The sequence below is a fragment of the Hemibagrus wyckioides genome, linkage group LG13 (assembly GCF_019097595.1).
Source record: "Hemibagrus wyckioides isolate EC202008001 linkage group LG13, SWU_Hwy_1.0, whole genome shotgun sequence".
Taxonomy (NCBI): domain Eukaryota; kingdom Metazoa; phylum Chordata; class Actinopteri; order Siluriformes; family Bagridae; genus Hemibagrus; species Hemibagrus wyckioides.
The window spans coordinates 26,281,043-26,294,639 of record NC_080722.1 but is presented as its reverse complement, the minus strand read 5'-3'; the positions used below and the strand labels follow the sequence as shown (position 1 = coordinate 26,294,639).

The 13,597-nt window shown below is 41.4% G+C and overlaps 1 protein-coding gene across 16 annotated transcripts in view; it reads left to right on the top strand.

The window, feature by feature from the left end:
- The window catches only part of ank3b (ankyrin 3b), a 160,342-nt gene that overhangs the window by 95,479 nt on the left and 51,266 nt on the right, over window positions 1–13,597 (top strand). For 11 of the 16 annotated variants that reach the window (XM_058406126.1, XM_058406127.1, XM_058406123.1 and 8 more), the window contains 10 exons: window positions 1,929–2,114; window positions 2,547–2,570; window positions 4,310–4,408; window positions 6,442–6,540; window positions 8,362–8,460; window positions 8,652–8,849; window positions 10,815–10,913; window positions 11,960–12,058; window positions 12,798–12,896; window positions 13,141–13,338. In XM_058406126.1, the coding sequence (XP_058262109.1) occupies window positions 1,929–2,114; window positions 2,547–2,570; window positions 4,310–4,408; window positions 6,442–6,540; window positions 8,362–8,460; window positions 8,652–8,849; window positions 10,815–10,913; window positions 11,960–12,058; window positions 12,798–12,896; window positions 13,141–13,338 (1,200 nt within the window). The remainder of the gene's footprint in view (window positions 1–1,928; window positions 2,115–2,546; window positions 2,571–4,309; window positions 4,409–6,441; window positions 6,541–8,361; window positions 8,461–8,651; window positions 8,850–10,814; window positions 10,914–11,959; window positions 12,059–12,797; window positions 12,897–13,140; window positions 13,339–13,597) is intronic. The other 5 variants (XM_058406132.1, XM_058406125.1, XM_058406131.1 and 2 more) reach the window with 1 other exon arrangement.

The following is a 13,597-nucleotide window of genomic DNA, read 5'->3' as shown; positions in this document are numbered from 1 at the left end:
TTGCCAGCAACAGCATGCTTTATTCTATTTCACACCACAGCAATCTCCGCCGTGAGGTGTCCACTAACAGGCTAGTTCTCACTAACAGGCTAGTTCTCACTAACAAGCTAGTTCTCACTGTTATCACTAACATTATACATTGTATAGCTAGAAATGCAAGCTAAACTTCAGCTTTGCTTTTCACTGACACTGGAGACTCCTTCCTTAAACACTCAATAATCAATAATTCCACTTGAATTAGAATCCCTTTATAAGCCGTTACCATGGAAACGAATACGCATTAGAACAAGCGCATTAATATAAACCTGTGAATTTAGAGTGGGTGTGGTCATACACGAGAGAAGTAAAAGCAACAGTTGTGTTGTGTCATCGGTCAGATACGAGAACCTTAAACCACCTGACCTTGCAGTTATTTCCACACAAAGGCTAGCAAGGGTGCAGCGAGGGTATTGAATGTCTTGGTGTGTGTGTGTGTGTGTGTGCATGTGTGTGTGTGTGAGAGACCAAATGTTCTAAAAGGGATAGGAATAAATATCAGGACAGTTTTAAGTGGACACTTATATAATGTAGTGAAGAAAAATTATATTATATAATTTTATTTATATTTATATTTATATTTATATTTATATTTATATTTATATTTATATTTATATTTATATTTATATTTATAATATATCATTTTAAAGGTCCTAAAAATTGTTCAGACAACGGCTTCCTTTTCGGTTCCTGAGCTTAAGATTAGAAAACCTAACATTAATAATAACTGCATTAATAGCCATGTCAGTGGAAGGTCCTTACTAGGAAAGTGAGACAAATGTGTGTGTGTGTGTGTGTATGTGTGTGTGTCTATGTGTGTGTGTGTGTGTGTGTGTATGTGTGTGTGTGTATGTGTGTGTCTATGTGTGTGTGTGTGTGTATGTGTGTGTCTGTGTGTGTGTGTGTATGTGTGTGTATGTGTGTGTGTATGTGTGTGTCTATGTGTGTGTGTGCGTGTGTGTGTGTATGTGTGTGTCTATGTGTGTGTGTGTGCGTGTGTGTGTGTATGTGTGTGTGTGTGCGTGTGTGTGTGTGTATGTGTGTGTGTGTATGTGTGTGTCTATGTGTGTGTGTGTGCGTGTGTGTGTGTGTATGTGTGTGTCTATGTGTGTGTGTGTGTGTGTGTGTATGTGTGTGTCTATGTGTGTGTGTGTGTGTGTGTGCGTGTGTGTGTGTGTATGTGTGTCTATGTGTGTGTGTGTGTGTGTATGTGTGTGTCTATGTGTGTGTGTGTGTGTGTGTGTGTGTATGTGTGTGTCTATGTGTGTGTGTGTGTGTGTGTGCGTGTGTATGTGTGTCTATGTGTGTGTGTGTGTGTGTATGTGTGTGTCTATGTGTGTGTGTGTGTGTGTGTGTGTATGTGTGTGTGTGTGTGTGTGTGTGTATGTGTGTGTCTGTGTGTGTGTGTGTGTGTGTGTGTGTGTGCCACAAGGTTTCGAGTGCTTTAAGGATGTATTAGCCATCTCCACACCCTCATCACCAACACACTCCAACACAGCGCATTATGCAAATGAGTAGCTTGAAGTGTTTGAAGGACTTCACGGGAATTATTTGTTCGCACTGAGTGAGAAGGAGACTTCAGAAGTGGAGAAATGATTGCATTCTGATTTTTAAAAGGAAAATTAGAAATCAGATTAGGGGTCAGTTACATAGGACCTTGTTAAAAAATGATGCTGGATTAAAGTTTGGACAGTTTAAAAAGGAGTCATTGAGCCGAGGAATGGAGTGATGAAAACATGAAATAATAATAAAATGAAAACATTAATAATAATAATAATAATAATAATAATAATAATAATAAAAAAGTTTTTATATAGGTCTTTTTAATAAAAACAAAATTTACATATGTATTAGCTTAATGCACATGCTCTTCTGTGTGTGTGTGTGTGTAGGATGGCTTCACTCCGTTGGCTGTAGCACTGCAGCAGGGCCACGATCAGGTGGTCTCTCTGCTCCTTGAGAACGACACTAAAGGGAAAGTCCGTCTTCCTGCGCTCCACATCGCCGCCCGCAAAGATGACACCAAAGCTGCGGCTCTGCTGCTCCAGAACGACCACAATGCCGACGTAGAGTCTAAGGTGACCTTCACACACCAGCTCCATCACACACTTTGTGCATATCATGTCATCCTTAGAACTTGATGGTGCTTCACCTCTCTCCTTCTCAAATGTATAATTATTATAAACGGCTATGTATATGTAATATTATCGATTTTCGAAGTATACAAAACACTCTACTTATTCCGTGAGCCTTGCTGTAGTTGGCAGCACTAGAGGAAGCATCTCCAGTGCCGCTCGTAGCTCACAGATTCTTCATGCACCATCCAGTTGAGCTCTTGTGATGTTTTGTGGTGTGGTGTGTTGTGTTGTGTGGTTGTGTTTTGTTTTTCTTGTTTTTTGTGACTCTCCCTCACCATGAAGCAGCTTTCATCGGTACCATTGTGAGTGTGTGATACACTAACCGTGCCGTTCTCTCCCCCTTCTCGGGCCCGTGGGTATGCGCTGCCGTAGATGATGGTGAATAGAACCACAGAGGTATATGTGCAGCGACTTTACGCCCTTCTCCTGCTCGCGCCTGGCTGCTTCCTGTTAATGCATCACCCTTTCCCTCTCTGTGTGCTTCGCTTCTCCTCATTTATTTGGGCCGGTTGCAGTAGACCCATAGCACAGTAGACTCATAGGACTGCGGGGAAAAAGGAAAGGTGGTATGGAGAGGAAAACCACAGCTGAGGCTGAGGAAGTTTGGAGTTAGCTGGGGGATAACTCTGTGTATATATATGAAATATTAGCCCCTTTTTAAAAATCTATTCTGAAATTCATCTCTTGGATTGTAAAAATAAAAATAGAGTAGGTTCGGTTCTCAGTACGCTAAGCTCTCACTCCACAGACTTGCCCAAGGTTCTCTCTCTTTTTCTCTCCAGTCATCTGATTTTTATGAGGTTATATTTTGTTGTTCTATTTCTTATTAGTTCCCCACAAAACAGGTCACATTGTAGGTATACTGTTACTGTCGGCTTCACATCATATGTTAGCCAATACAGAATAGTACCACCACAGGACACACTTCCTCATCTGGGTCACTGCTATGCTGAGAATGATCCAGCACCAAAATAATACCTGGTCAGACACTGGTCCTATATAACAATAAGAGACTGACAAATTGTGCATAGCAGTAGACGGGCTACGGTGTGTAACTGCATACGTATAAACTGGAACGTTATGGCAGATCTACCTTGCACCGTAAGCGTACCTAATTAAGTGGCAAGCAAGCGGTTACATGAAGAGCGATTACGCTGCTATACAAAGGTGTGAGAACTCTGAGAATTTGGGATGGAGTTAGGGAAGACTCTTGGGTAGGAGATAAATAGCATAGAGGAGATGGGGAGGAATTGGATGCAGAAACATCATCAGTAGTGGAGAAGGAGCAAGACAGGAATTTAGATGGGAGGCGGAGCTTCAGATGTGGTCTTGCTCTTAAACAACAGTTATTTTCTCAATTCTTTAACGTATGGTTTGTACTGCACTTAGTTACCCTAACACACCCACCTCAGACTCACCAGATCATTAACCTCCTACTGCTCACTAACCCCACTGAGAACATGCTCACAGATTTACTGCACTATCCTAATGCTGGCTGTTTCTCCAGACGGGTTCTGATCAACTGTTCTCCAAAACCTAAACACAACTTACTAAAGTTTTGTTCAATCTTAGCAATTCCAGTTCATGTAATCTTGGGTTATAGTAATAATATTTGTCATTAGATTTATTTAAAAACACTCACGTGCTCCTGGCATGTAAGTAATATGAATTAGGTGTCACTTAGGTGCCATGCATTGTGGACTCACATGCATGTTCGCAAAGCAAATCTTCTCCAGATGCATGGAGCTAGGGTTCCTCAACAGCTTGATGTCTGTCTGATAGTAACATTTTCTTTAGGGCTGGTGTTCGGTGACGCTCGAGACCTAAAGCCTGGAAGGAGCAAATGTCCTTTATTGTAAACCCACACCTCTTATAGATAATCGGTAGCTGTGTTGCCATTAGGCATGACATCAGACATTTCACTTGTCTAGACCTGAATTCATAACAAGAAGCTTCTTACCTCGGTGTGAAGGGTTTGTCTGAAGGACGTCCAGCTTCTCCTAGCTCAGTGTATCTGTGAAAGGCTGGCTGAACTTTGCCTGGCTCTGTCTGGTCCTCTGCTGTTTGGGGATTTGGGGAGGTGTGTGTGTGTGTGTGAAGTCTTGACCAGTGTGTTCTCATTCTGACTCCTACAGAGTGGCTTCACCCCTCTGCACATTGCTGCACACTATGGCAACATCAATGTGGCTACACTGCTCCTCAACCGAGGTGCTGCCGTGGACTTCAGAGCCAGGGTAAGACCATGTTTTGCCAATTTTATTTTGCACAGAATAGATGGGATCAATAATAGAAATGTGTAACTGCTCACCCTAAAAGGTCTACCTTTGTATCTAGGTACCAACCTCCATATCCCATCTCTCTATCTACACACCCAACCAACTTACTTGACCACCTACTTGGCTATCTATGTTCCTTTATGGTCTTTCAGCATATGACCAAGAATTACCTTCCCACCCAACCACCTACCCAACCAATTAACTTTACCCAACCACCTTCCATCCTACAGTATCTACTCACTCAACTATTTATCTATGTACATACCTACACACTCAACTACCTACCTACTTATTGTTCTACCAACTTTACTAACTTTACTATTATTTATAGGACCATAATGATCTGCGTAGGCAAATCAATTTCCCCATCAGCTGAACCTAGATACCTTTGTACTCAACAACCTGTCTATTTACCTATCTGAACCAGCCAAATCAACCCAGCCAACCCAACCATTTGGCAGACACCCTTATGCAGGGCAACTTACATTAATCTCATTTTATACAACTGAGGGTTGAGCAGCAGTGGCAGCTCAATGGTCCCAGGATTGAAATTCACAACCTTCTGAACAGTGGGCCAACCCAGCCTCTCAAGCAACAAATCTAGCAATCTAACTCTCTACCCACCAAACCTACCCACTCAGTGGTGGTTCACATGGTTAAGGCTCTGGGTTGTTGATCAGAGGATCAGGGTTCGAGCCCCAGCACCACCAAGCTCCACTGTTGGGCAATTGAGCAAGGCCCTTAACCCTCTCTGCTCCAGGAGTGCTGTATCATAGCTGCCCCTGCATTCTGACCCCGATTATCCTCAGCTGGGATATATGAAGAGAAGAATTCCACTGTGCTGTAATGTATGTGTGGAGATAATGACGGCTTCTTCTATACATTAGCTACCTACCTATGTACCCAGAGACTCGAGTGGGCATCAAAGTCTAGTACGAAAGTGTGCCACAGAATCTGAATGGAGATGTCTTGGTCTGTTCCACCCTCAGATACCCTGGTCTCATGGTGTTTATCCTCAAATGAGAAAACTGGGTGTGAGTCAGACCTACTCAGTGTACAATTTACACATAACGTACATCTATAGTGTGCACGTTACACAGCTCCAGCACATGTGGACACCCAGTTTACACTCTATGTATATTTGCCCATTGGTACTTGACGATGCAGGTATAAGTAAGACAACAGCACTGTTTACATGGAAACCTCAGGAGGCATCTCCGCTGTGATCCACACACACCAGGCTGTACACTCACATAGCTGTATACAGGAAATATGACCTCATAGTTTTGAATGGAATCTAAAGCGTGAAGTGCAGCGTACACAAGGTCGTGTTTAGACTGCAGGAAGGAGTAAACATAGCATGTTGCCATTTAGTGAGACGAGCATGTGCACCAGAATAGAGGCTGAAAAGATCAGCTTACACGTGACTGTGTACCATTCGGACTTTGTGTTGAATGAAGTGTAAATCTGTTCCTCTGTATTCACACATACTATGCTTTCATGTCAAACTTACTACTACAGCGTTGAGTAAAGGTTATGATATAGCGTGAGTAGATGACAGTGCACACGTGATATGTTGTGACTTCTTTATAGAGAGCTACAGTCTACAGTGCAGTATTACGAGGTACAGCTGTCACTAGAGGGTGGTGTTACTTCAGTTACTGTACCATAACAGCACTGTTCTTTGCTATACACAGATCAGAAACAGTGTAGTGAAACACACTGTATTAGTGTTTATTGTGAACTGGCACTGAACATCAGTGTTGTACATTAATATACAGGGTGCAGGAACAGATCTTAGTATTAGATTTTATTTTATAGAGTACATAAACACTCAATATCACTGTATCCCAGTGTTTAGGGCAGTGAAAGACTGATGCTGAAACTGGAAATAATTTTTTAAAATAGATTTTGTGTACACTGATCTTTTCTTATAGATTGAAGTAAACATTCTCAAGTCGTATCGTTGTTGTTTCCCTAAACCACTACAGAATGACATCACACCTCTCCATGTGGCATCGAAGAGAGGAAACAGCAACATGGTCAAGCTGTTGCTGGAACGAGGAGCACGCATCGATGCCAAAACCAAGGTCAGAGCCACCTGTGGTAACACCAAACTCACTTCAGCTTCATGTTTAACCCATAGGAAGTGAGGTCATGCATTTAAACAGGGTGCGCCAAGTAACGTCAAAGAGGCTGGATATAGCTGTGTGATCATATCACAAAATCGTATTAATTTTTTTATTATGACTAATAATATCATCAATAGATTGTCTTTTGCTATCATGGAAGATCCTTATGCTGTCCTTTAAATGAGACAGACTGTACACTAATCAGGTATAACACTGTGACCAGTGCCAGGTGAAGTGAATAAGATTGAGTATCTCCTCATCATGGCACCTGTTAGTGGGTGGGATATATTAGGCAGCAAATGAACATTTTGTCCTCAAAGTTGATGTTAGAAGCAGGAAAAATGGACAAGCGTAAGGATTTGAGTGAGTTTGACCAAAAGGGTCAAATTGTGATGTCTAGACCACTGGATCAGAGCATCTCCAAAACTGCAGCTCTTGTGGGGTGTTCCCGGTCTGCAGTGGTCAGTATCTATCAAAAGTATCCTCTAAGTCCTTTAAGTCCTATAAGGGACCTCTCAACTTACATCTTGGAGCCAGATACCACAGCACACCTTCAGGGATCTAGTGGAGTCATTGTCTCAATGGGTCAGGGCTGTTTGGCAGCAAAAGGAGGACCAACACAATATTAGGAAGATGGTCATAATGTTATGCCTGATCAGTGTATATCAGTAGCACAAATGTAAGCCTAAAGGAGTCGGGACGGTGGCAGAAAGACTACCACAGACTGTAAGGGGATGCAGAGAAGTGAACGTTGTTCGTCTGAAATGTTAGAGTCAGAAGTATGAGGCTGTGCTTTTACGTTAATTATTTATATAAATATAAAAATTATTATTATTATTTATATAATATAAATATATTTCGCACATTTTGATTTTAATTTAAATAAAGTGGAAAAGTCTGTGTGAGTCTTTAATCCCTCTCCTGCTGGATCCTATGGGAATTCCTCCTGCAGTTTTTTTGTCCTTTGAAGTTCATTAAGTACATTTAAGTGAAATCTGTTTCTAATTTATTTCGTTTTCTCATTAGAATTGTAGCTTAAAAAAGCGTTGAAGCTGGGAATTTAATGTGTAGGATGTTAAAGTGTGCTTTGATGTACCAAATGAGACAGACTAAAAAAACAGCCACGTGCTGAAATAGTTATTGCGTTAACTATTTAAACAACAGGTAACCTATTAGAAAGTCATGCAAACCCTTACTGTATAAAATGTCTGATGATCTGTTTTCTTAGTTAGCTTTCCTGAGTTTAGTCTTTTAAAATGAACATTAATTTGCAACACATATTCTGAAGAAAAGCTTGTTGAATTGACTTAATCCAAATGTGTTTATTGGCTGAATAAAATCATACAGCACGTTGGTCCCATCAGCACCAGCACCATCCTCCTGAATCTGGTTTACATTAACACTACATGATCATACTCACTCTACATCGATCAGAAACTTGTATAAATTCTGTTCAGTATAATCATTATATGTTATCAGCTATATGTGATCTTATTTTTCTTCAGTCTGACTGATAAAATGTTTAATATAATCCTACAGCACTCTCTGCAGAGTGACAGCAGTCGTATGCCTCCAGTTCAGCATGTGTTTGACATTACTGTCGCTTAGAAATTACGAGCAGCTGTTGTGTTCATCTATTTTTCCAGTGTACTTTAGTGAGCTGAGAGCTCTGTACAGAAGAAGGGCCAAAAGCAAATGTTAAAATGTGGATGGGTTTTTCTGTAAAGAGTCAGTTCTTCCACTTTTATTATTGTAACACGCTTTATGTCGAACACGCAGGACGGTCTCACTCCGCTCCACTGCGGAGCCAGAAGTGGCCACGAGCAGGTCGTGGAGATGTTGCTGGACCGCGGAGCTCCCATTCTGTCCAAGACGAAAGTAAAGATTCATCACACACTTATGTTGTAATGAGAACTGATAAATACAGTCATTATGTTATGTACATTTCCATTGCTTCACTGTGCTCCATTTACCGCCCACTGCTAATGTGACCGAACTCCATTCTTTACTTTATGGATAATAGAAATGTTTACAGTCATGTCCACTGTGTGTGTGTGTGTGTTGTCCAGAACGGACTGTCCCCGCTGCACATGGCCACACAGGGAGATCACCTGAACTGTGTACAGCTTCTGCTGCATCATGACGTACCTGTAGATGATGTCACCAACGATTACCTGACGGCGCTGCACGTAGCAGCCCACTGTGGACACTACAAAGTGGCAAAGGTCATCGTGGACAAGAAGGCAAACCCTAATGCCAAAGCGCTGGTGGGTGGACACTTAAAAAATCATAATAAATGATAACATTTGGCTCATATGACCAAGAACTGACCAACATATCACTTCATTTCCTGTTTGATTTCGAGTCCAAAAATGACGCCGGGCCGTAATACATTTTCTGGGCTTCTCATTCATTATATAAATAACCTGCTTCTGAGGTTGCCAGATTTTTCTTCAGAGAACATTCTAGACCATCCTCATTAAAAACAAGTGCTTTCCTTTAAACACACACAGAAAAGCAAGACACAATTTAACTAAAAATATATCAAAGAGAAGATCGTGAGCATTGAAGAAAACATCTAGTGTCATAGTGCTAGTATTGATGGTCAAATAAATCACTACTTTAATTGAACGATATGACTTCAACATTCATTATTCAGCAGCTTATAAAACTGCACTTCATCCGGCAAACTCCATTATTTTGCTGTTTTTTTATATTGTAAATAACTCAGTTAAAACATGGCAGACTGAATCAAGGAAATTATAATGTATGCAGAGGATGTAGGGTTATTTATGTATTTATTTAATTACACTTTTAATTCACTATTTTGATTTTCATATCTAATGATTTTGTATGGATTGATGTTAAAACATCTTAAAGATCATCAAAATTTCAGACACTGATCCTTAGGGTTGAGTTCAGATTCGCATAAAACTGAGGAAAAATATCATTTTTCCACAACTTCCCATTTCCAATAAGTCTAGTATTATACACCGATCAGCCATAACATTATGACCACTGCCAGGTGAAGTGAATCAGACTGAGTATCTCCTCCTCATGGCACCTGTTAGTGGGTGGGATATATTAGGCAGCAAGTCAACATTTTGTCCTCAAAGTTGATGTTAGAAGCAGGAAAAATGGACAAGTGTAAGGATTTGAGCGAGTTTGAGCCAAATTGTGATGGCTAGACCACTGGATCAGAGCATCTCCAAAACTGCATCTCTTGTGGGGTGTTCCTGGTCTGCAGTGGTCAGTATCTATCAAAAGTCCTTCAAGTCCTATAAGGGACCTCTCAACTTGCATCTTGGAGCCAGATACCACAGCACACCTTCAGGGATCTAGTGGAGTCATTGTCTCAATGGGTCAGGGCTGTTTTGGCAGCAAAAGGAGGAACGAGAAGCCCTTTAAAGTTGATGTGTTAGAAGTCCTTTAAGTCCTATAAGTTGCGAGGTGGGGCCAATGGAGGAGGGGCTAGTAGAGTCCAGGCCTTGACAGGTCTGGGCTGTTTTGGCAGCAAAAGAAGGACCGACACATTATTAGGCAGGTGGTCATAATGTTATGGTTGATCAGTGAACATTTACATACCAATGAGCTTAATTGTGATCCTCACAACAACATGTCTATATACGTCAGAATAAATAATGAATAATCTGACAATCTAAAGGGTTTAAAACTCTAAATGAAGTAAACCTGCAGCCATATATAAACCTCTATATGTCTATAGGTCTCAGTACGTCGGCAGCTTTCTCAGCAGAGTGTCCACTTCATCTTCATCTCTGAGGCTTAGCACTGAAATGTAACAGGACACGAAAGTTTTTATAAGGACAAAGTACATGAGCTTTATTTCTGAGCAGCAACTTGGAGATCTGTAGAACATACACTAATACACACACACACACACACACACACACACATACAGCTTTTGGCTGAGGGCTGGAAGCATGCTCTCATGCTCTTAAGTAATTGGAAAAGAATGGGCGTGCCTGTAGTTGACTGTACGAGGGGAAAGGGAACAAACTGAAAGGAAAGTGTAGAAATAAGGGTTTGGCAAAGACCTTGCAGCAGCAGCAGACGTGCAGCTTTTCCGTTCGGTTTAAAAAATACAGCGGCGTGTTTTTTTTTTTTTTACTTGGTGTGTTTGTGTGTAAGAAGGTTGGACGAAAGAGGGAACTGACGTTTCTTTCCTAATCTGCTGCTGGAGACGTTTCCCTGACTCTCACTTTTCTCTTTAGAATGGTTTCACACCACTTCACATCGCCTGCAAGAAGAACAGGATCAAAGTGATGGAGCTGCTGCTGAAACATGGAGCGTCCATACAGGCAGTGACAGAGGTGAGTGTGTGTGTGTGTGTGTGTGTGTGTGGTCAGCTAGACTGCTTCAGGTCTTTTACACACACAGTATTGTACGTATTATACGTGTTATATTTCTGACACCAAGCTCCCCGTCAGCTAGGATCAAGGTTTTTATGTCAGTTTGTGTAAAGAATTAATCCTAACAGCACGTGCTGCACGTCACCCCATGTTTTATTCCTCTTATTCCACAGCATTTGAATCAAAGTTTTTTTCGACTGTTTACAGTTGTGGAATGTTCAAAAAAAAACAAGCTATTTCCTGTAATCACTTATGTTACAACAGCTATAAACGCTCATTTCCTCTTCTCTTGAAGACAAAAAAATGCCAACTTTTTTTACTGAGGAATCACAAAGCTCAGGTTATCCACCCTGAAGACGTTCCAGGATACTTCAGGTTACAGCGTGACCTCTGACCCTTACTCAGCGCTGACACTGGAGACTTCTTCCATACATGATATAAAAACTTCACTGAATCCATCTGTGTTTTTAATCTAGTGCTGAGATATAAGTATTTAGTTATATTTTATCTGTTTAATGTAATTGATTATAATATACTTTGTAGTATGAAGGTTATGAAACTAAACTGACTTTAAGATGAAACTGAGTTAAATCTAAAGCACAAGGGTTTTAAAAGAAAAAGATCATATAAATAGCGTTAGTAATAACATTAATAAATTAGGACACTTGTTCATGTCAGAGGTAAACTGTCACATTTACGTTTTAAGACGACGTGATTAGATGAAGTCTTCTCAACTCTGAATGTGTTGAGTTTAGAGAATAAGGGCATTTATGGAATTTTTTTTCAGCACAGTAAGAAATCTCTGGGTGTAAAATATTGGAGAACTCCTGCTGTAACATGAACATGTTGAACTGTATGTTATTATTTTTTTTCCTTTGGTAGCAGAGCGATCTCTGCTCTGTCTTTACTCTCCTGTTTTTAACACAGCAGTGAGGTCATATCAATTCCCAGAACTTCAAAGGTGCAAGTTTCTAATCCTCTCTCTCCCTCGGTTCTTTATCTGCCAGTCTGGACTCACGCCGATTCACGTGGCCGCCTTTATGGGGCACGAAAACATTGTGACTCAGTTGATGAATCACGGTGCATCGCCAAACACAACCAACGTGGTGAGTAGAGGAACATTAGCACCCATTCCACTCCTTATGTTCTGTGTCATGATCCAGCACACATTTAATCTCTGAGGGAATTAAAAAAAGGCTGATGAAGCAAAAACCATGTGAATAATTCTGTTCTGGGCAGAGAGAGAGAGAGAGAGAGAGAAAGAGAACCTGAAAGAAACCTGCCTGTGTTTCTGATGTCCTGATGCTATACGGCCTTTTAGAGTAATAACAGTCGCGGGTTTTTGCCTAAACAGGGGTCTGAGAGAGCAGGTCTGGGCTTCTAACACTTCTGTAATTATAGTTCCAGGCCAGCAGGCAGACTGTAATCATGTGCGACTGTCCACACCCCCCCCCTCCTCCTCCTCCCTCAGACAGAAGTTTGCTTTGGGTCGTGTGTGTAGCAGCAGTTGTAATAAAGAAAGCAGACTGGATGGAAAGAAAAGTGGGCTGGCTTTAGCTTCACGGACGAGCACATGGGCATATACACAGAGAGAGAGAGAGAGAGAGAGAGAGAGAGAGACAGACACAGATAGACAGAGTGAGAGAGACAGAGAGAGAGAGAGAAAGAAAGAAAGAAAGAAAGAAAGAAAGAAAGAAAGAAAGAAAGAAAGAAAGAAAGAAAGAAAGAAAGAAAGAAAGAAAGAAAGAAAGAGACAAAAGCTTATTGTCCCACTGTGGTGGTTCCCAGAAGCTTATGTGTTGAGTTGGTAGTGCCCTTGTGTGTGTGTGTGTGTGTGTGTTATAGAGGGGAGAGACAGCGCTCCACATGGCCGCCAGGGCTGGACAGACGGGTGTAGTAAAATACCTGGTGCAGAACGGAACTAACGTCGATGCCAAGTCCAAGGTATGATTAAAAACTGTTCAGTTATTGTTTACACCACTTAATAGCTCACTGTAGTGTGTGTATGTGATAGAGTTGTTCTAACTTAAAACATGGTTACTTGGTTCTAAAATAAAACATGGTTCTAACACGGCTGTAATGCTGGAACAGTGGGCAGTGGATATTAATCATACTGTAGTTTTAATATAGAGAGTAAGAATATAACCTCACTGAGTGTGTGTGTGTGTGTGTGTGTGTATGTGTGTAGGATGACCAGACTCCACTGCATATCTCCAGTCGTCTGGGGAAGCCCGAGATTGTGCAGCTGCTGTTGCAGCACGGAGCCGCGCCCGACTCCACCACCACATCTGGATACACACCACTGCACCTGGCAGCCCGTGAAGGCCACAAAGACGTAGCCTCTATACTGCTGGACCAGGGCGCTTCACTGAGCATCACCACCAAGGTGTGTCTCAAACACAAACACACACACACAAACAAATGTTTTCCCTTTCTCACTCATCCGGATGATGTACAGTGTACGGGTCAGTAATCGCTGACTGTCCAGTTCTGGAGTTTTCCAGAACGTCTCCTGTCCAAAACAATTCTTTATTCACTCTGCACTAGTGACAATTCACTAATACTGTAAATGTAGTTTATTTTACATCGACACCTTCTACACCATCGCCTTAGCGTAGCTTCATATCACTATTGCAACTTGGGAG